This window comes from Acanthisitta chloris, unplaced genomic scaffold, assembly GCF_000695815.1.
Source record: "Acanthisitta chloris isolate BGI_N310 unplaced genomic scaffold, ASM69581v1 scaffold21330, whole genome shotgun sequence".
NCBI lineage: Eukaryota > Metazoa > Chordata > Aves > Passeriformes > Acanthisittidae > Acanthisitta > Acanthisitta chloris.
The window spans coordinates 11391-32673 of record NW_008651365.1 but is presented as its reverse complement, the minus strand read 5'-3'; the positions used below and the strand labels follow the sequence as shown (position 1 = coordinate 32673).

General features: G+C 38.0%; 2 protein-coding genes across 2 annotated transcripts in view; one reads left to right on the top strand and one right to left on the bottom strand.

Annotated features, from left to right (window-relative positions):
* PLAC9 (placenta-specific 9) overlaps positions 1–8493 on the top strand; it is a 9834-nt gene extending 1341 nt beyond the window's left edge. The window contains exons 2-3 of the mRNA XM_009073038.1: positions 7310–7407; positions 8341–8493. Coding sequence (XP_009071286.1) covers positions 7310–7407; positions 8341–8493 — 251 coding nt within the window. The remainder of the gene's footprint in view (positions 1–7309; positions 7408–8340) is intronic.
* A 3061-nt stretch (positions 8494–11554) lies between these two features.
* Positions 11555–21283, bottom strand: part of ANXA11 (annexin A11) — a 12601-nt gene continuing 2872 nt past the window's right edge. The window contains 13 exon segments of the mRNA XM_009073027.1: positions 11555–11641; positions 12755–12877; positions 13468–13526; positions 16085–16180; positions 16933–17026; positions 17958–18014; positions 18139–18218; positions 18335–18425; positions 19478–19591; positions 20035–20129; positions 20522–20600; positions 21131–21278; positions 21280–21283. The exon segment at positions 21280–21283 is cut by the window's right edge and continues 214 nt beyond it. Of these exon segments, the coding sequence (XP_009071275.1) occupies positions 11582–11641; positions 12755–12877; positions 13468–13526; positions 16085–16180; positions 16933–17026; positions 17958–18014; positions 18139–18218; positions 18335–18425; positions 19478–19591; positions 20035–20129; positions 20522–20600; positions 21131–21278; positions 21280–21283 (1100 nt within the window). The 3' untranslated portion in view covers positions 11555–11581.

Below are 21283 nucleotides of genomic sequence, written 5' to 3'. Positions count from 1 at the left end.
ACTATCTTTGAGTGGAGGAATCTAACTTTTGGTTCCCTTACAGATCCCCCTCATTCTAACTCCCATGAGTTCCTCTTCAAAAACATTTGGATTTAGCCAAAGTGAAATTTACGTTTTAACTCAGCCATTATATAAAAAAAAGTCACATTCATATTGCTCAGCCTGTGAGTTGTTCAGGGGAGAGGCTGGCACAGGAGCCCTTCTGGATGCAACCACGTGCTCCTGCCTGATGGCCACAGTCTATAGTGCTTTGCTGCTGATGCTGGGTTAGTTTGTGGGGTGCTGCTCAGCTTTAGCATGCAATATAGCCTAGGGCCCAATACCTGCCCCATTTAAATGTGTTTCCATTCTTACAAAAACCTTCAGGGAAATTGTTCTCATGGGTGCAGCACCTCAACAGCAAAGTCTTTGCACCATGTTTATGCATGACAGAGAGGTGACCTGGAGTCCTTGGGTGAACAAGTACTTGGTAAGCAGGTTGGCCCCACTTAGACTCACCATTTAGCTGAGCAAACCAAATACTGAGCATGCTACTAGGGAGGCAGCAAGAGGAGAGCTCCAGTGGATGCACTGCTGCTCAATACTCCACACTGTGGTATGACTTGCTTTTAAACAGCAGAATTTTCATTCGGTTTTAACCACAAGTTAAAGTAAACCAAGTGTATGAATGTTTTTCTTCATTCATCTAACATGTTATGACTTCTCAGAATATTTTGAATCCTTTGATATCCACATGCAATATCAAAGCTGGGAAGCTCTATAAGCTAGACCATTGCCTAGAAACTAGAAAGAAAAAGATCCTTTCAGAACAGCCAGCTTTTGCCCCAAATTGACCATGTGCATTCTCACAGAAGAGCATTTTGTCTCCAGGAGATTAAACCACCGCACTATAGAATTAAAGCTACAGTAAAAAATTATGATAGATGTTCTATTCTAAACCAGACTTGGACTCATATTTCTCTACTAATAAATTAGCAGTGCTTTAACCTATACACTGTGTTATAGGTATTTTCCATCCTTATAGAAACCTATCAGCATTATTGTCTCTGATGCAAGGATTACAGTCTTTGCAAAACTCATGTCTGAGCTCCAGCAAGGAAGGAGAAATAGTTTGTCACAACAAAGTGTACCTAGAAATAAATGTGTTTAAGACCATGAGACATCTGAAGATAGAGGTTCTGTACAGAAGTGAGCTTTTTTACAGATTTTATATATCTGTAAAGCCCTATGGGTTTTTTATGTTTAGTTAAAAGCAATTTATTAGGTTCTGTGGACCTTGTAACCTCCATATGTAGAGCAAAGGTTAACATCAAACTCCCAAAACAGTCAGGAGTTTAGAAATACAGGACTCCTGCTGTTCATCTGCAGGATGTAGCTCTATTCATGAATGCAGCTGATCTGCTCTGGTTGAAGCAGTTGTGAGTCTTGGCCATGAATGACAGGATCTAGTGTGTATCTATGTATGCATCTTCCCCTCACTCACTATTCTACTTCCTAAGTTGTTGTAGAATGCATGAACAGTCTACCAGAACAAAATGTACCTTCAAAAACATTCATAGACTTGTTTAAGTATTAGAAAAAAACCTGCAAGGATATTCTTTTACTGTACTATCTTCTTTCTTTCTACTGTCACGACTTACTCATATGCAAACCAAACAGCCACAGAGCTGACTAATAAGTCACAAACTCACCTCATCCACTCCCCATGACCAAAGCTCCTATTATATTAAACACAGACCAAAAGCCATGTCCTCATAAATCTGAAAAACTCTTTACCCCCTGATACCAGTGGTCATCCTCAAATTGATAGTGGCATCCAATACTTAGGTATCTCACCTGCTCCACTCTCAAGCCAGCCTTAAGCTCAATAATTCTACACAACTTTGAGTCTTTACATATACTATGGCACAGCCCCTCTTCTTCCTAAAACAGCTCATCCCCTTCTCCACAAGTATGTCCTGTATAGCTTCTAGCTATAATCCTCCTAACACTTTGCCTTACTTTCCATAACAAATATCTATTCACACAGAAATAATTATGTAATAAAGGGAAACATTTTTGCAGCCCAAAGCATCATTGTAAGTTACAGCATGAATTAGAGTAACCTACCTGCAAATTATGTACGTCATGTCTCTTATCAGTTCAATTCCCAGTAGACATTTTCCTTTGTAGCAGCACAGAGGATATTCCCTGGCTGCTTGCTCAGAAGACCTTCAGGCATTAAAAACTTTCATTGTACCTCCTTGAAATAACTTTTAAAAAACCCACAAACAAACAAACACCCAAAAAACACCACAACAACCCACAAACAAAAGAAAAAAAAAACAACAAAAAAAGAAGCAAACCCAATATTCCCACAACCCCATATTTCAGAAGATCTTTCTACTGTTGGTTTTCTACTATAAAGTGTCTACTTTCCATCTCCAAATTTGGATATTCCATATTTGCTCTGTATGAAATTTACAATGTTGTTCTGCCATAAATGCTAGAGCTAGTAGAGGTGTGTGTACATTTATATATTGACATGCATGTGCATATATAAGCAAACTCCTGCAGTGTGAATGAAGCACAGTAACCTATGGCAGTGTATGAGGTGCTAAGAAATTTTATGCATTTATTTCAATTCCTGCAGTCTTTATTGTAATCACTAAAGGCAAAAATTCCCTTATCTTTAAGCAACTAGAAACTCCAGACTCTACAAAGTGTTTCAGAGATGCCTAAACCACAGCTAAGCATTAGTGTTTTATGAATTACAGTCTGGAAGATGCTCTGTGTCATTAAACATAGGCTCCTGAGCATGTAAGTACTTGAAAGGAATCTGTGCATTAAAAATCATTTCCAATACAACACATTCTATCCACAACAATTATTTTTGATACCCTAACAATAAAATCTGATAAGGCTTGAGTTATATATAACGTGGTTTTAAATTAATTTGGGCATACTGGTGATAATGAAACTGGTTTTGATACAGAGAGTTAATTCAGTACTTCTATGTCTAGGATGACAATCTGATTAAGGGCTGACGTAACTGGAAACTAAGTTTGATGCCATTAAGAACAGCCCCCCAAATTAAATAAGGCTAACAGTCTTAGTTTAACATGGTCTTAGGTCTGAAAGCATTAGTACTGATGGTATTAGTATCAGTTCAGGTTCAAAGCAATTGAATCATTCCCAAATTCAGCTGCAATTTATCTTCACCAACCATTTTTGTAAACTGTGTAATTTCTTGAGCTAACATTTCAACGTTTTATGCACATGTTAAAGTAGAATTCAGCGCTTACGTTAGAGAAAGAATAATTTAGGCAAGGATCAGCAAATCCCTTCAGAGGTCTGTTGCATTCTTCCCAAATTGGTTCGTGGGTTCACCATTTGAACTTTATCCTCAAGTTCATGATGTTTTTTCCTGTTGAAATCTAAACCCATTCCTATCCCCATTCATTTTCTCATTAAAAGCTATCTGTCCACCTTATACTATATGCTCCAGGAATAAAATTATACGGCTAAACCTAAAGCAGTGCAAAGAAAAGACAGCACAGTATGTTTTCTTGAAGCGTTATACATGTTCTCCTTTACTCCCCTTGGTCTATCACACGTTTTCAGGCTTCCTTATTTGCCATCTGGTTCCTGTTTCAACCTCATGTATCTTTTACTTGGCTTGTGGCCTGCTTTGTTTTACCCCTCCTGCCTTACTGAGCACAACATGAACTCACAGTTAACTTTCAAAACCACAGAGATCATAGAACGAGGCAAAAAGAATTTTACAGATTTTACGACCAATGGGGAACACTGTGGTCACTCATCTTGGCCTTCTCTGTAACACATACCAAAGAACCCAATACAGCAATTTCTAGATCAAGCCTGCAACCTCAGTTTGACCAGTAATGTGTCATTAGGAAGGGTAGTTATGAAGACCTGCCAGATCTGTGTGATCTCATACACTAGTTCTGTCAGTCCTAGTAACAGCAGAAAAGAGAGAGTTGCTCAGGTTTATTCTGATGCTTACTATTAGCAACTACTTGGAGAATCAAAATGAACCATTTAACAGCATCCAGACAGACAGAATCCTGACAGTCCTACAAGAGGACTTCTTCAGAGAGTGAGTAGAAGCAACATCTTGGAGTGCTGGGAGAATGTATCAAATGTACAGGAGAGAGAGGAACATAACTGAGAAATACCCTAAACCTAAGGCACTTAACCTGTTTGCTAAGGTTGTTTAAATTCTTACTTAATTGCTCTTTCTGTCCCCTGCTATAAGATCAAGTTTTGTACAGTCAGACTGACCATGATAGAAAGATTTTTACTCTTTATCATGCTACTTCTTTCAAGCTTTAAGCATGTGCTTTTATTAAACATACTTATTAGAAACAACTCAGATGTTCCATTTTCCTGCTCCTTCTGATAGTGTGTGACTGCGTCACAGACAGGGTGGTTAGAACTACCCAGATTTATGGGCACCATTGACACAGCACAGAGGACTTAATCAGAAGAAAAAGGCATAAGTCATTGTCTTACCTTGAACAAGAGAGTTCTGATTTCTGATGGAAAATAACCACCTATATATCAAACAGAATGGACTTCAGAAATTGAACTAAGCAACTCACTTGCAGGAAGCATCAGGTGGAAATTTGCAGATGGGGCATTAACTGAAAGGTAATGTTCTCTCTGCCATATTGAAATGTTACAACAAGTATCTGTGTGAAATAGTCCATTAAATTTCAAATGAGAGATTAATATGTTGAAATATGCCTCCTACACACATGCCTAAGTTGTCATAAGATGCAAACACCCACACATTTGAAATATGTAATTTACATGGCAGATAAAGAACATTTTACTTTTAAAACTGTTAACTTTAAAGTTTACTATCAAAGTTTTCTGCATTTATGCGTGTGCTTTGAAACATAGACAAGCAAAAATTCCAATTTTCATTTAAAAAACTGGTTCTTCAGCAACAAAAAAATCCAGTACACAGAAGTATCCTAAAAGGCCATTCATTAACTCTTTTGCTTACATGGCTTGCAGCCTTCCATTCTTTGCTTCCTTTACACAGTGACTGTCATTATTACATGTGGTAGAGATGATGCTGGAGTAAGGTCAGTGTCAAAGGCAGATTGTGTCATTTTCTTTCACCAACTGCAATACAGAGAAGGGCAGTGCTCGTAAGTAACACGTGATTCTCTTTGAGCACATGGAAATTACTGCTTCGGCTGAATTGCCTGACCACAGTGACCCAGATATGTGCCATATTTACAAAGGACTGGATATGCCTTGTGAACAGCCCATCCCAGAGATAAAGCCATTGGTTAAGAGCTAAAACCAGACAACAAATTAACAGTGAGATTTTCGAGCAGCTGAAGCCTCAAGCCAGGACTCAGGAAACAGAAGAAATCTACACTGACGAAGTACTGGCCGCTCAGACAGCAGCAGCAACCACCCACCTGGTGGTTCCATTTGCTTTTATTCCACCTAATTATTTCCTCTGCTTCTTTGCACAGCTCATTTATAGTTAGATCTGGGAATGTTCCCAGTAGTCATCAACTGATCTGCAGTTACCTTGTCACCATGTCTCCTGCTTGCCCTTGGTTCTGTCTCCAACGTGATGAGTGAAAGCTCAGCATACAGCTGAATTGGGCCACCAGGTTTGACACCAAGAGCTAGAGCTATGAATACTGGGACGGTGGAAATTTTATTAATTTCTGACACCAAAATGGAACTTACATTGCTATTATCCTATTAGTAGGAAAGGTTTGCAGACAAGCATTGGTCACTGCTTTGTAACCTCTATTTCTAACACAGAATTTCAGCATCTCCATACTGCCCCAGTAATGATGGAAAAAACACTTAGAGAAGCAAAAGTTTTGAGAAGTAGCATGATTTACTTGACCACTAAGTTAGAACGGTAACAACACACCATTACCACTAGCAGTAAAGGGGTAAAAAAGCACAACTGCAAAGCAGCTGGTGTTGAAGTACCTGATGTACTTCAGCACTCGTCTGTAAACAGGTAGATGAAGTCTTTGGGAGTCTGTCCTAACAGCACCACCTCCTGGTGAATGCACTAAAAAAATCCCCAACCAAATCTTAAGATCTGCCAGACCAGTTTCTAAACAATGCCCAGTATGTTAAATCACATTTTAATCCTCTCCTCCTCCTCCACTTCCAATGATGCTGTTTCAACCCAGAGTACATCTCTCATCATATCAAACTGCAATTACTACAACCCTTACTGACATGCACTTGCCATCATCTGACATCTACACTTCAGACACCTTGGCACAGACTTGCAATGAAGCACTGCAGCAGTTCCAAACCACTGCTGAAGCACAACAGTACTGAAGACAGAACCAGTTTCTGCTCTTACGTTTCTTACCGTTCATTATAACATAAGCTCATAGTTTTCTCTTTGTAACAATCAAATGATGACAGATTGAGTTACTGCTGCTTTCTCATTATCATGCTGCTTCAAGCCTCAAACATGAGCAAGACCTAACTTTACATGGGGCAGGATATGTTATCACTTTAGTGGGGTTTAAAATGCTCTGCTACAGTTCTATGCACCTGCACTAAATTTAAGTGTTACTGAAGGTCGCACAGAAGCTATGAAAAGGAAATTGGGTCCATTGGACACTAGCAGGTGTTTCATGGAGCAGAAGCAGCAGAATGAAAAGTTCAAAGAGCAAGAGCTCATGAGTATTGAGAGGTAAGTAGAGATAACTGACAGAGATAAGTGACTGTATATAGCGACATATGCGAGTGGCTTAGTCAGCAAATGGCATCAGCTGTACACACTTTTCTTGTTTCCCTTCCCATTGCAAAGTCAGGCTGTCAGGAGCAACTTTCTGCACAGAGGAATCACCAGCTTTTATCCATTCAGAAAGTGGACAAACTTAGCTACGCTCAAAACTTTACTGTACCAGCTGCTTCTGAAGAAAGTCTGACTGGAACTGACATGTAAGGAGGATCTCCCCAATGCTTAGGTTTTATACTTGTAGAGGCAGAGTTACAAGTCTATAAACATACCCTACACAGGTAGGAACAAACAGATTATGTAAAACAAACACACACAAATCCAAAACAAACAAAAAAAGCCCTAGCAAGAGAAAACACCCTCTTCCAACCAACCATGACAAACTGGTAAGGAGACATTCACAACACTGAGACAGCTATAGTTATTGGGAGAGAGGTTAAATTCCTGCATTTGGTTCACAAACAATGCTGTTTAGCATGCAAAATACCACTTCAGAAGTCAGAAAGGCAAGACTGCTAGTACAAAGAACCTGCTAATTAACTGTGGCTATTTTTCCAGTTGCTGCAGACCCTGTCAGTGTGTTACCCGAAAGTCTGGGAAGAGAAAACTGGTGTAATGAACATCAGATCCATGAACGCCTAGATATTATTGAAGAGGTAAGAGACACTGTGCTGGCTTCTGAACCTTAGAGACCTCTGTCCCATCCTTTTGACCAGAGAAAAGAAAGAAGGATGTTTCTAGACACTGACCCTTCTTGATTTTGTCTAGTCAAGGTCTGACTATTTTTTTCAGATGTCATGTCTTGTAACTACCCACAAAGCCATCATTAGCAGAAACATGATCTTGATGAATTTCCAAACAACTGATTACCAAATCACTATTACATATTTTGACCTTTCTAAAATATTTGTAACTATGTCTTTAATCTAACAATCTCAGAATTGATATTTGTAAAGTTTCACATGGGCTCATGGCTAGATGTGAGTTCTGCGGGTGACTCTTAAGACTGAAGGAGGAGTTTCTGCTCACCCCTGCAGGCACACAAGAGCTAAATGAACTTTATGACTAGGATTCTAGGAAAACTGCAAAGTGATTTTTTTCCCTGGTGTCTTAAGCACTCAAAAGATATGTGCTAGCTATTCCCAGCTGGGTAGTCCCCCAACCTCATGCTGTCAGTTCTCAAATGGCAGCATTACCTCTCTTCTGATCTAGTCCCAGATCTCTTCTTTCCACCCCATCAGGTCCTCTCTTCTTCCATGCAGATTCTTTTATTGGATATATGGTGGCTCAGAAATGCGAAAAAAATTTAAAAGAAATTAACGTAAAGCTCCCACCAAGAAGTAAAAAATGATGGGTTATTCTTTATACAGGGGTGTAACTCTTGCAAAACAAAGTGTTAATACTTAGTGCCACTAGAGGCCAGCAGGACACAAGAAATATTTAAATCTGCACTGCGCAATATGAATGAAATTAGCTGTTAGCATTATGGGACATTAGATTTGCACTTCTGCAAACACATCCAGTACAATTCCTTACACTTGACCCTTTGACTACCTCCTTTCTCCACTTCTCTTCCTTGTTTCCATTAGAAGGTAATAAAAACAGTGGAGCACCTAGAATCAGAAGTCAAATCGCTCCTCAACATCATCAGTGAGACGACATCGAAAATCCCCACCGTTCCAGGAACACCACTTATAGACATTTTTGATGGTCAGTATCTAGTTGGATATAACCTAAGCTGAAAAAGTGTTACATATATTATTACCAAATATGTCATCTTTTCTCCCACAAGATGTGAACTAATTCCTTGAATCAATTCAGGGCAGCTAAGGCATTAGCTGAAACCTGAACACCAGGTTTCAACAACCACTAAAGAGAGCTGGGAGAAAAGGGGAAGAGGGGCAACGAATACCACCACCAATCAAACAAAAATCCAACCAAGGACCTTGATACATGAGCTACACAGGAAGGTTGTTAAATTAGGGATGCTTAGTCTAAAGAAGATTGAAGTAACCTACAAAATGCGTAAGACTACCACAAAGACAAAAGGTGTTCTCTTCCCCATTGGCAAAGTGAATGAAACAAGGAATAATGCAGCAAGAAAGGCTCAAGCAAAACACAATGCAAAGCTTTCTTACAAGGACAGTGAACCACTGAAATGATATGACTGTAGTTTTCCCAGCACTGGAATTATTAAACAAGCACCACACCTTAGAGCAGCAGCATAGACTAAGCAATCTCAAGGACTGTTTTCAGTTTTAAGATCCTTTGATACTTTGGCTTCATGACAAAAGAAAGCAGGGCAACAAAATAATTTTTTTTAAAAGAAAGGTATTGGAGGCCTTACCATTTTATGTCTTAAATCCAGCTTTGACATGCAAGCTCCTCACACAAAAGTGTTCCTGAATAAACATTTTTGGAATAAATTAAACCACAACAGAAATCAGTTGGATGAATCCAGCTGTTCTACACAGCTTCTTACAATGGTCTGTCCAAATATCAATAGTGCATTTAACAAGGTGAGACACTCCTGGTGAAAAACAAACCACTCATGGAAAGGTATAAGCATCCACAGACACGGATATGAAGTCAGTTTTGTCAGTGTTGGGTTTTTTGTTTGTTAGTTTAAGATAGCTGTACATGAGTACATACACATGGGTATGCTATAGTGCACTTACATGATAAAAGGTGAGCTCAAAGCAGACAACTTTAGAGTTTGTGCTGGCTTTTAGTTCTTGCAGTTGGCTGTGTGGATCTGGTCACCACAACTGACATGTCCTTACCAACTTTTATCCATTAAAATTTGCATTTTAATGTAAATTTAATGTAATTTTATTTAAAATTACAATTGACAAATGGCTCAAGAGTTGCAGATCGGAACTTCCTTCTATGAGTCTATGAATCAAATTCCCCACTTTAGAGTAGCAGAATTCATGTTTGAAATAAGATTTATCTACAAAGATTGATCCTGATCTCATAACCAAAAATAACTACATCAACTCTTCTCTATACAGATACCAGCTGAGCACTGCGAAGATAGAAGACAGCCAAATGTAACAGTGTGGTTGTCATAAACAATTGCACTTTTGTTCATTTAATAAGCTTATGTTTCCAGAATTTGTGCAGGGATAAACAATCCTCAGCTGTAGTTTGCCTTCTGTGTTCCTGTGCTTCATAATAAACACGTATTTGCTTTTTGCAAATCTGAACTGTTTCAAAGCTTTGTGGGTTTTTTTTAATCTTTCTGCAGCCCTACTTTATCAAAATTGCATTTCAAATACAGCACTGTCAGGAAGAAAACAAGACCAGGTGGGGTTCAGGAGTGAAGCACAGCTAACAAACTTCCCTTAATCCAAAGGTTTACTCCTTCCCCAGCAAAGTGAACTCCTGCTATTGGTGTCAGCCAATGAAGATAAGACTTTCAGCTGCAACTTCCTCTCAAGACATGCTCAAACTGTCTGGCAGATATAAGTGTATGGAGTGGTCTAGCTTTGGATGTAGGTCACATTGCTGCCATTGACTGAAACAGGAGTCCTGTCAGCACATCCTAGTCAGAATTTGTCATTTGAATGCACAGCTACCATATTCTGTAATCTTTACACTCTTTTCCCTTGCCATAGTGACAATGCAATCCAGAATTAAATCCATGACAACCCCATTTTCTTTCAAGTCAAACAGCAACACAACTTCTAGGAAAAAAGACCTGCCTGACCGTTACAGAATGGAGAGAGCACGTGCATATGTGTGTGAAATAAGAGGAGTCTGCACATTCTTTATTAAGAAGCAGTCTATTTTCAATGACCTAGGTAGAAAACCTCTTCCCCCCTTATACCTTTTTCCTTTACATGTTTCTATTTTGAGAACAACAAGCTGAAGAGATGTCATCCATGCCAGCAGAATAAAAATTCAGAGTCCCAAGAATAAGAAAAATTACAACACACAAAATGAAAATACTGAGCAATAACTACAGATTAAGTATAGCATGTACATGCAATTGCTCATCAACAGCACACAGGTCCCAATCTCTTTCTCAATAATCCCATGGATTCAAGCAGAGAGCTTCTATGGAAAACCTAAATTACATAAATTGAGCCATCACTCACACCTAAATCAACATGAACACCAAACAGCATTGTCTGCAAAGACTTAGAAGACAGCTTTAATTTCATAATCTCTTCTTACATACATATATTTAAGGCACAATCCAAAACCTTTAAACATTGACCATAGACTCTTTACTACTGTCAACATTACTACTGCCTTGTGACAGTAGCTTTAGCAAGAATGAAATGTGGAACACATCCTCCGTGAAAACAATCAAGGAAGGAAAACAGAACTTAACAAAACTTCTTCAAAACAATCTTAACTAAACACAAAAACTCAGGGTTGCTATCTCCACACCAGGGAGTTGGCTAGCCTGAAACCAACTCTGCATACAATATATATAAAACTTGCATTAAAATGGCACGCAATTTTTATACAAAATAAAGCTTTAAATCATACAACTGTGATTTTTGTTTCAGAAAACAAACATTATTTCATCTAAGGAGAAAAGGAATAATGACCTGTCATTCATGGACTGCTGGGAATGCTATACAGAATCCTGAGCAGATGGCACATAAGTTTGATATTTGTGGGGATTTTGGCATTTATTACCTACTATTTTTGAACTGAAGAGAATAAAGAGAAGATATATGCAATATGATCTTTTAAAATGCAATTGCTTTAGAAGAAGCAGGTCATTATACATTTACTTTTGGAGAAAAATAGATGCTTTAATGGCAAAAACATGAAAATAGCAGCTTTTTAAAGAAAAGCTCAATTCTCAATTTAGTCATTTCCACCACACAACTTGAGCAGGATTTTCCGGTAGTCTCCTGAAGTATCACCCTGGAAAGGAAACCAGAAAAAGAAAAGCTGAAGAACAACCAAAAGAGATGAAGCCAGGGCTGAAGATCTAAGAACCTTCTTTCCAATGTTTTCTGGCTTTTACAGAAATAAGAAGCACGTAACTGTGCACATGCATGCCCCATATTTACTGAAACCAAGTTTTGACTGAGTTCAATCCATTAAATGAGTATGGCCTGTTCTGTCCTGAATGGTAAATTTTAGTTCTACATAAAAGAGAAGCTGTGGGGGAAGAGATATACAGCTTTTCCACTGCCTCACCGCTTTTCACTCATACATTGGTGGTCACAGGGCATGTAACTACTGTAGTAGAAGCACATCTTCACTCCAGAGTTACACATTCAGTAAAAGCTGAGTAATCCTCTGTGGTGCATGGGCAGGAAGACCACATAGTTTCTGGCAAAAGAGTCCCATCAAGACATTTGGCATCCACTATCTTTCAAAATATTTGCAGGTTTCTTTCCAAACAGTACCAAGTAATAGCCCCTCAGTAACAACAGCAGAAAAAAATATAGGGCCCTAACAGATCTGGCACTCTCATTACAAGGTGGCACCACTCACTCTCCTCCTGATTTTATTACCCTCCCCATTGGCTAGGCATCCTCATCCACTGTTGCTACAACTCTTAATAGTAGTAGGAGTATGGATCTTTCTACAGTCTATTTTCAAAATCTTGTACTTTCAAGAGAAAGAGAAGGCAATCTTTTAAAAGATTTTTAAGAGCTTTTACATTCTTTCAACGCACACAAAGTAGAGCACCATTGTTACTCAGTTGGATGACTAAGTGGTTTCTACAAGATGATACACAGAAATTGGGACAGAGAACAGACTCGAAACCAGGTCTCTGAAACCCTTCTGGACCAATTTCCCTTTCCTTCCTTGTGTGTTAGCTTCCTTCCCATTTCTAGCTCATCCAACCCCCATGCAAAAGCAAGGGCTGTCTGTTCTCTGGCACATCAGCCTCCACTCTCCTGATGAATGCAGCAAATCAACAGCCAGCGACACCATGCAGTTAATAGCTGCTCAATGTAAAGATCCATGTTCTACTAGCAGAAAGGATGTCATAGAAGGAAAGAGAAACTCTCCAGGTCTTACAGTGATATCTGTGTAGAGAGATCTGCCATACATCCGCTTGTATTCTGCTCGTATGTCCAGCAGATCAACCTCGCTGCGCGACACCATGATACGAATCAGAGTTCTGTCTTTTGTTCCTGCTCCCTGAAACAAATAGAACAACAATAGAACATATTAATAATGTGTGGAAATGCTATATGATACAGCAGAAGTAAAAATATAAAATAAATCATCACCCCACAAATGGCTGTTTGCTAGCATAACCCCACTGACTTCAATAAGCTGGGAGAGAATTTGACCTATCCTGCTTTAATAAATTAAATATAGGGGTAGGACACTAAGCAATTTCTCTGCACAAGAACAGTTCAGAAAAACACGAGGGGAATTGACAGAGGGACAGGGGGTCAGTAAATTCGGTGAGTTTAATGACCTATTTACTTACTTCTGGTAGACCTCCCTACTTAAAAGATTTCAATTTCAATGAGTTTTAAGCATATTTGTGTGGTACCAAGTGAAGACTTTCTTTGTTTAAGGTATGGTTGTATTCCTCTTTTTGTTAAATGGATTGCATGAGCTAGATTTTTCCAGCCTTTAATAATAATGACTGCATCCTGTTAGTCATCTGCCCACTGAAAATGTAATCCCTTCAGATGAACAGTTCATTCCAATGAGCTGTACAAGCATTTAAAAAAACCCCACGCTGTAAGTTTATGTAATTTCTCACAGGCACCTACCTTCATAGCTTTCTGCAATCTCTCTGCAAAAAAAGCTGGTGTGTTCTTGAGACACTTAACTGCAAAAAGGAACAATATTACAGAAATCAGGCATCTCTTCTCAACCAGAACTCAGTAATTTTTTCAGTTTATCCTAGATAGTCACATGCTTTAATTTGACATAAACATATACTTGATACAAAGCATCTTCCACTCCTTCAGTGGAAGTTAGTCACTGAAATGATTTTTAATTCAATCAGTAACTGCAATAAAGTTAAAGAACCTGTACTTCATGGCCCAAAGCAAACCCTTCTGTCCCTAGAAACCATCTTGTGTGAAGCAGCCATAATGAACTTTTAAAGTCTAATGACCAGATTCTTGCTTATGAAGGGGAAAGAGGGGATGGGGCAGGGGCATAAAACCTGAAGGAACATATAGTGAGTGGTGCTCCTGGCTTCTTAATTACAGAATTTTTAGGCCATGCATCTACAAGCTGTGACAAATTCAAGTCTTGCCCTAATACAATTTGGGAAGTCACCTATGATAGAAAACTCACCCTTATTTTAAAGGCTTTTTAAGCCACAAAGTTTGCCAGGACTCCTGAAAATTTCTTAACATGCTCATTTAGTCATTTAGTAATGATTAGATTTTATATTTAATTAGCACAGTTCATTAGAAATCTGAAAGAGGAAAATCTAAATCAAATTATTCTCATATTAATCAGGATAGTGAAAGAATCTTCCATCACACATCAGAATTAGAATTAGTATATTGTTCCAATGCTGGCTACAGGTAAACAATCATGCAATCTGCGGCAAACTATAGAGAAAACAGAGCACACCTGACATTTTATAGCACAGAAAGGAATCAAAATCAATCACATAAAACCAATACAGAACCAAAGGGGAAAACCTAAATACGTATTTCACAGCAACACACATTCTATATAGGAAAAAGTACTTTTCTGAGTAGGAAAATGTAGATGAGAGATAGCAGTTTACCACACAGCTGTCAATGATACGTAAAATACAATTTAAAAATGAATGAGAAAAATGAAGTGCATGTTTCTGTATCACTGTCTTTAGCTAAAACAACACACTTGCACTTTTAAGATGTTTAAAGATGTTATTGTAAGTTACCAGTTGTACAATCCAGAAAGCTTTAAAGAAAGCAAAATTAAATATTTTAAATATTAGAAAACCCTTTTTACCTGAAAATAAGCTTCACAGAACAAATGATACTATCATTGATTGATATAGATATATGTATATATACATATAAATAAAAAAAACCCCACAAAATCTATTCAATAAAAGGAGCCATTCTGTGATTATTAATGACAAGCCTTGCTCAAAAGGCTATTGACTTGTTTCCAAGCTACAGTCCCAGTTTTGACTCTGTATCTACATGGAGACCTGTCAAGTCACTGCAAAGCTCCATGAAATCAAAGGAGTTCCTGGCTCTGACAGTACAGTTTCTTTACCAAGGCAAACTTTCTCTATAAACACTGGGAAACACATATTTTTCCTAAGTTTGGTTTTCTAATACTTTATGAGTATGCAAATTTTGAATCCTGGAAAAGGTCTGCAAATATATCACAGACTATCAGTTAGATGCAGTTTGGGTCATTAAAAGGCCAATATAGTGACAACTTGGCCTAGTAGAGTAAGAGCAGTAGTAACATAGTTCACATATACACAAGACAGGAGTGAAAAATTGAGGCTTTTAAATTTGATTCCCATTTTCCAAGATTTTGTTACAAAGCTCAAGTTAAAAAAAAAATCTATTGTGGTTGAGCCAAATATCCTCTCCTATCTCATTTCCAAATGACACATCATTTTTCCTATTTACTTTGGTGGAGTTTTTTGGACTGGGGGGTTTGGGTTTTTTTTTGTTTTGGTTTGGTTTTTTTTCTTACCTCACTACCATATTCAAAATCAAAGAACACCACTTTTAAAGCAACAGGTCCAGATACCACAGTATATTTACAGTAATAAGCAGAAAAAGAAATGGAGATGTAAAGACAAAAGATGAGAGAGATAAAGAGGTTCACAATTATAGCTAGAACAAAACACTTCAGAGAAAACTACTGCATAAGTTGAGGCCTTGTCTCAGCCTCATGAAAATCAGTGACTACCTCCCAAGGGACAAGAACTACTTCCCAAGGGACCTGAGGTAAGAGTTTCCACTCCTCAGAAGTACTGGAGGCAATAAAACCAAAGATTTAACAAATCCGTAACCATGGGAAACATGTAAAAAAATAGCCTCTTTGCAATCAAATTTAAGTTTTCTTTCTCCTAAAAAGAGGTAGAGGTAACTAATTAGAGGGTTAATGCCTATAATTTGCTGAATTTCCAAAGCTGTCCCAAATATTCCTCTCAGCAGTTGGTACAAGTTCTCTTCACTGTCAAGTTCAGTTAATAATTCTCTATCCATTTTAACATGTGAAATTTAAATTCTGTGGTTGCCTGAAGCAAAAGCTTCATCTGTCATTTATGAGGTGAATTAGTGCCCTGCTTTATTAACCACAAGTGACTTCACAGAAAGGTCAGCATAAAAAGCAGAAAACTGGAATCACTACTCATCTGAGCCAGCTGTAGTGAAATACCAGGAATGAACTTGCTCACATGACACATACCTACAGCCAGCATGCCCCTTTCCAGGTCTCCAGACATCTCACGACATATGCTTCTCTCAATGTCACGGTTACACATCCTCTGGTACTCACTGAAGACTGTTAATGGAAAAGAAAGACTTCAGAAGTTACCTTTGCAAAAAGAGGTGGCATTGGTGCGTGCTGGATGGCTTCATTCCAATCACACTTCCCAAGGTGACCCTACAGTGCACTCACACAAGTTTTAACATCTCAAAGACAAATACTCGTTATCAACCACATTGTTCCATTTCCATGTCATCATGCTCCTTCTAGCTTGCCTAGCTGTGTCCTTGTTGTTAAAGGCCTAGCCCAAGAAACCACTGTAAGGGAAATAGTGAAAATTCTTCTAGGAAAGGGTGCCCATAAAATTAAAAGGAAACTATGCAGGTTCTCACACACAGCCCTTTCATCCATATAAGTGCCTCAATATATAGCATATTTTAAAAGCTCTATGTAGTTACTAAAACATTTCCACCACTACAGACTGATGTCACACCTAATCCTCAGCAAGTAAAAGGGTAAGGGAAAGATTGCAAGTGTGTTGTGCACACACAAGCATATAAAACTGAAACAATTGTAGTTTTTTAATTCTTTTATCAAAGAAACACTTGAACAAATATGACCTCTATCTGCTCTGATATTTAAGAAAGATGAATATAATGTGTAGCATTTGTGCACCCTTTCCCTCAGCAGCTTTCTCCCTCTCTTCACTGACATCTCACTGCACTCATTTTACACATGGGGCAAATTCAGTCACAGAGCAGTGCTGTACGTTTTTACCATTACAAACAATAGAATCAGGTTGCTGTTTATACAGAGGATACCATTACCTGCTCTGAGGTGAGCCCTGCTTCTTGCACACAGAATGGCATTGAATTTGGATTCATCAGTTCCTAGACGGTTCTCTCCAGCTGCATATAACTCCTGAATGCAGAAGGCAATACACACTACATTACTCAGAAAAGCAGTCAGGCTGAACAACTGAGTTACGAATTTCCTTCCTTAAATCCTCTCCTGTTTTAATACTTAGTTTATGTACTGCTGGAAAAGAGGAGCAAGCAATAAATAGCAACTAGTTCTAACCCTCCTTCCTATAGTTTGCTATGCTTGCAGTCTTCCTAACTTACTAATGCTTAGGTGCTCAAAAATGAGAAGTCCAGATTACTAAAGGAGGGGAAATTGTTTGAAAAGTACCTGGAAAATTGTTCTTCCTAAGAGTCCCTACATCTAGCTTTTTTTTTTTTTTACACTTGTGTTCTGGGACACTCTTGTCTTTTGACTAAGACACAGTAATACATAGAAATCTAATTAAATTACTATTTAAATGACAGTAGTCATTTATGCTAAAACATTCATATGCTGTAACATTCCAGGGTTTTCCCTTTGCTATGTGATGAAATGGAATGCACAAAAAAAAGTAATGGGGCAAGTGTTACTAAGTCTAAACGCCTTATTTGCTGCAAAAATCCAGAGTTCCTTAAATAACAGACAAAGGCTAATGCAGGTGTTGAGTAGATTAAAATTTAATCCACACACAGATCACCTCAAATCACTGGACAATTTCCTTAATAAGCAGCACAATGGAGTCATTCAAGACTTGGAAAACCCAGAAGCTGACAAAATGAGAAAAAATATCCTATGAACTATATTCCCATGATCTTCATCTCTGCAATGGACCTACATGGCTCTAATGCTCTGGCAGGGCTTTTCATATCACTTCCATCCACTGAATATAAGCACTACATCAGAAGAAGTCACAAGGTGTCCAAAACCAACAGTAAGCAGAAATCACAAAGTCAAATTTCAATGTATTGACTAGACTATACTTAGAAATGATGGAAGCATTTCTACTGACCTGCACGTCTTGTTGGACAAGAGACATGTCGACAGTTGTACTTTCATCTCTGTTTCCCTGAATGTCCAGATACAGAAGTGTTATTGATGAGCCTTGATGAGCATTTTAAACACTTACAAAAAAGAAAGACACCTACAAGCACACACACAAACAAAATTCCAAAATCCCAGCAGGCAAGTACCTGAGCAAGTGAAATTAAAAGCCTCTGGAAGTGTCCAGATGTGTCACTTTTTATTGCGTCCTCCAGAGTTTTCTTGAATTCTGGAAAAGAGATGCAGTCACAAATCATCATACAGCCCTGCTCATTTCCTAAATTTATACTGTCAATCAGGGATTAAGTAAGACAAGGAAGAAAAATCTGATGAAACAAATCTAACCTGCTTTATAGACCCTGTTGAGTTCCTGAATGTGCTCATTACTGCGAGAAGCTAAGATTTCAATGAGACAATTTTCATCTGTGCCAATGCCCTAAAACAAAGCATGAAGAGAAAACAGATCTCAGATTCTCATCTTACCTTTACAACCTAGTATAAAAGAAATGTAATAGAACTATATTTAGAAAACCTCAGACCATAATCTTGTATAGGACAAGTCAAAGCAAGTAATTTAAATGTTACTTTTAAAGTTTTCAAGACACAGATACATGTTAAAGATGAAAAATTGAACACATAATTAAAATTATGAAAACAAACTTTCATTTTAGAACATCATCTTTCACCCCAGATTTTAGATATTTTTATTTTCTTCACCATTGAAGATATATTTGTTAATTCTAATGGGCAACTACCACTAACTAATAGATAGCAGTTGCAACTACAATACAACTAATAAGATTTCATCCTTGTAGTTACTTTAAAATTGTGACCAAAAATCACATAAATATATGTATTGACTCAGTAATGGAAATATTTATTCCACCTTCATTTAAATACTGTCTTGAGATACAAATATTTGACCTGGTTTTCTCTAAAAATCTGAATGTTTATAAAACAGTCTGATTGCCTTAAAGAGAAAGGACTCAAACCTTCCATAGTATTTTAGAAAAGGTATGGCATGGGCCAGAAAAATATACATTTGGGGTGGATGAAAAGATAAAAAGAAGGTGCACCTCAACCAAAATATTGGTGAACCTAGTTTTCTGAACTATTCTTGAGTACCAAGTGTAGTAAAGTCACTGGAAACTCTAAGTTGAGTGGTTTTATAGACAGTTCTATCACAGCTCTAAGCAAAACCCCAGACATAAAGGTGCCTCACACAGGGACTGTCTTAGAAGAGAGCAGCCTCAATGGCTTACTCAAGATGATGTAACAAACAAACTGCAGAGACTGTTAACCTATGGGAATAACATTTCTCAATTTTGCAGTCATATACCTCCAAGAAACAGAGTACAGAACAGTCAAACATATTGAATATTTGGATAGAGAGGAGGGAAGGTAAGTCCAAGCTTTTAAATGGCAACCAAAAATTTTACCAGCTCAAGTATATCCTCTATCTTATAAATCTCTATCTCCTCCACAAACCTTTACAGCTTCCTTGATTTCGTAAGCATCAAACATGACAGGTGTCTTCATCAGTGCCAAGATGGTCTTCTCAAAGTTACCTGATAGCTCAGACTTGAGATCCTTGATCAAATCCTAATGAGAAGGAAAAACAGGAAAAAAATGCATAAAGACAAAAACTGACAAAAGAAAGAACCAAAAATACACATTTTAATTAGAATTCTTTATGCATAAGCATCAATAATGCCTCTTGGAAGTAAAGCTATTCCACTCAACACTAAAACCAACATAATAGAATATGTGCATTGAGGTAATTAAGGTCCAATTAAATAGACTGCACAGAGCAAAGAGTCAAAGTAACCATTTAGCAGAGAAACTGCTTTATATGTTTCATCTGAAGCACTGCATGAAGAAGTCAAGAGTGGGTAAAATGCAGAACCCTGAACAGGCTATGACTTATGAACCATCTTCCCCTAAAGCAACTTCCAATCTTTTTTTCCTAACACTAATTCTTCTGACTTCCAGAAAGGAATGTAGGCTCTTACTTCTTTTTCCTTCCATTCTCACAATGGATTTACCTTTCCATAAGCTGTTTTGAAGGACAGGATTATCTGCTGTCGTTGCTTGTTGGAACGACTTCCAAGACAATCAATAATCGCCTGCTCATCAGTTCCTGTACATGCACACAAACACCACAAAATGAGCATGCACATCATGTGAGGACTCAGCTTTCTCTTTCCATTTGATCCTATCTTTTCCAAACCCAGATGAAGGATATGTATGCCTTTAGCTCATCTACAGTATCTATTGTTGTGTATGATCACAAAACTTCAAGCTCTATTCCCAATCACAAACACAGAAAGAATCGACAGAAAAAAAAACCAAATCCCAAACCAAACTCATTATGTTGTTTATGCCTACATGAACTTCCAATAATTGCTGATAACCAAGGGCAACCAAATGTGAACTAGCCCACTCAGTACCCACGTACAATGGAGAAAGGTCAGTGCTGAATCAAAGCTGCAATTCTACTTTTAACTGAAATGTAATCCAAAGATGGCTCACCAAATCCCTTCATGGCCTTCCTTAAGACTTCTGCATCCCTCAGAGGGTCAAAACCTGGTGCATCAGTGATTGTGCCTTGCTAAAATGAGAGCAAGTTGAGGTGCATATTAGTGTTAAACAGTAAGAGTCTATGTTTTACTGCTTAGGAAAGCTGATCACTGTTACCAATTTTATTTTGTTAGAAAAGTAATGGAAAAAACCTGAAAACAACCCTACCTCAAAATAGTTGTTCATTTTTATACTCAAATTACAAGAAAATGAAAGGTCAAGAAGGCCCACTGACATTAAATCTGCTGAAATTAATTAAGGTTTGATGATACTGTACATACAACTGGAAATACTTTGTAAAGTTAGGAAAGACAATATTAATTAAACTTGAACTCACAACAAAATTTTCTTATTGGAGAGTGAGATATAGCATCATTTGTTTCAAGTCACATGTACCTACACTGCTTGCATTTGAAAAGGTTCCATATCTCTTTTCACTCAAACTTCTTTTCAGAACTTTCTTTTCAATTTTAGGATTGTTTTACACTTATATACACAAAGAAAATGTAGAAAAACATATACCGAGTCATATCTCAAAACAAAAGCAGTGAATGCCCTTACTGTTACAGGAGAGACTGCAGTTCCTCCATAAGAGGGCATAGATGGATTCACAGCTGGACCTGGTGGATAACTTGGCATGGGCTGCTGCCCTGGGTAAGTTGCTGGTGGTGGTACTGAATAGCCCATAGGCTGCTGACCAGGCGGTGGTGGGGT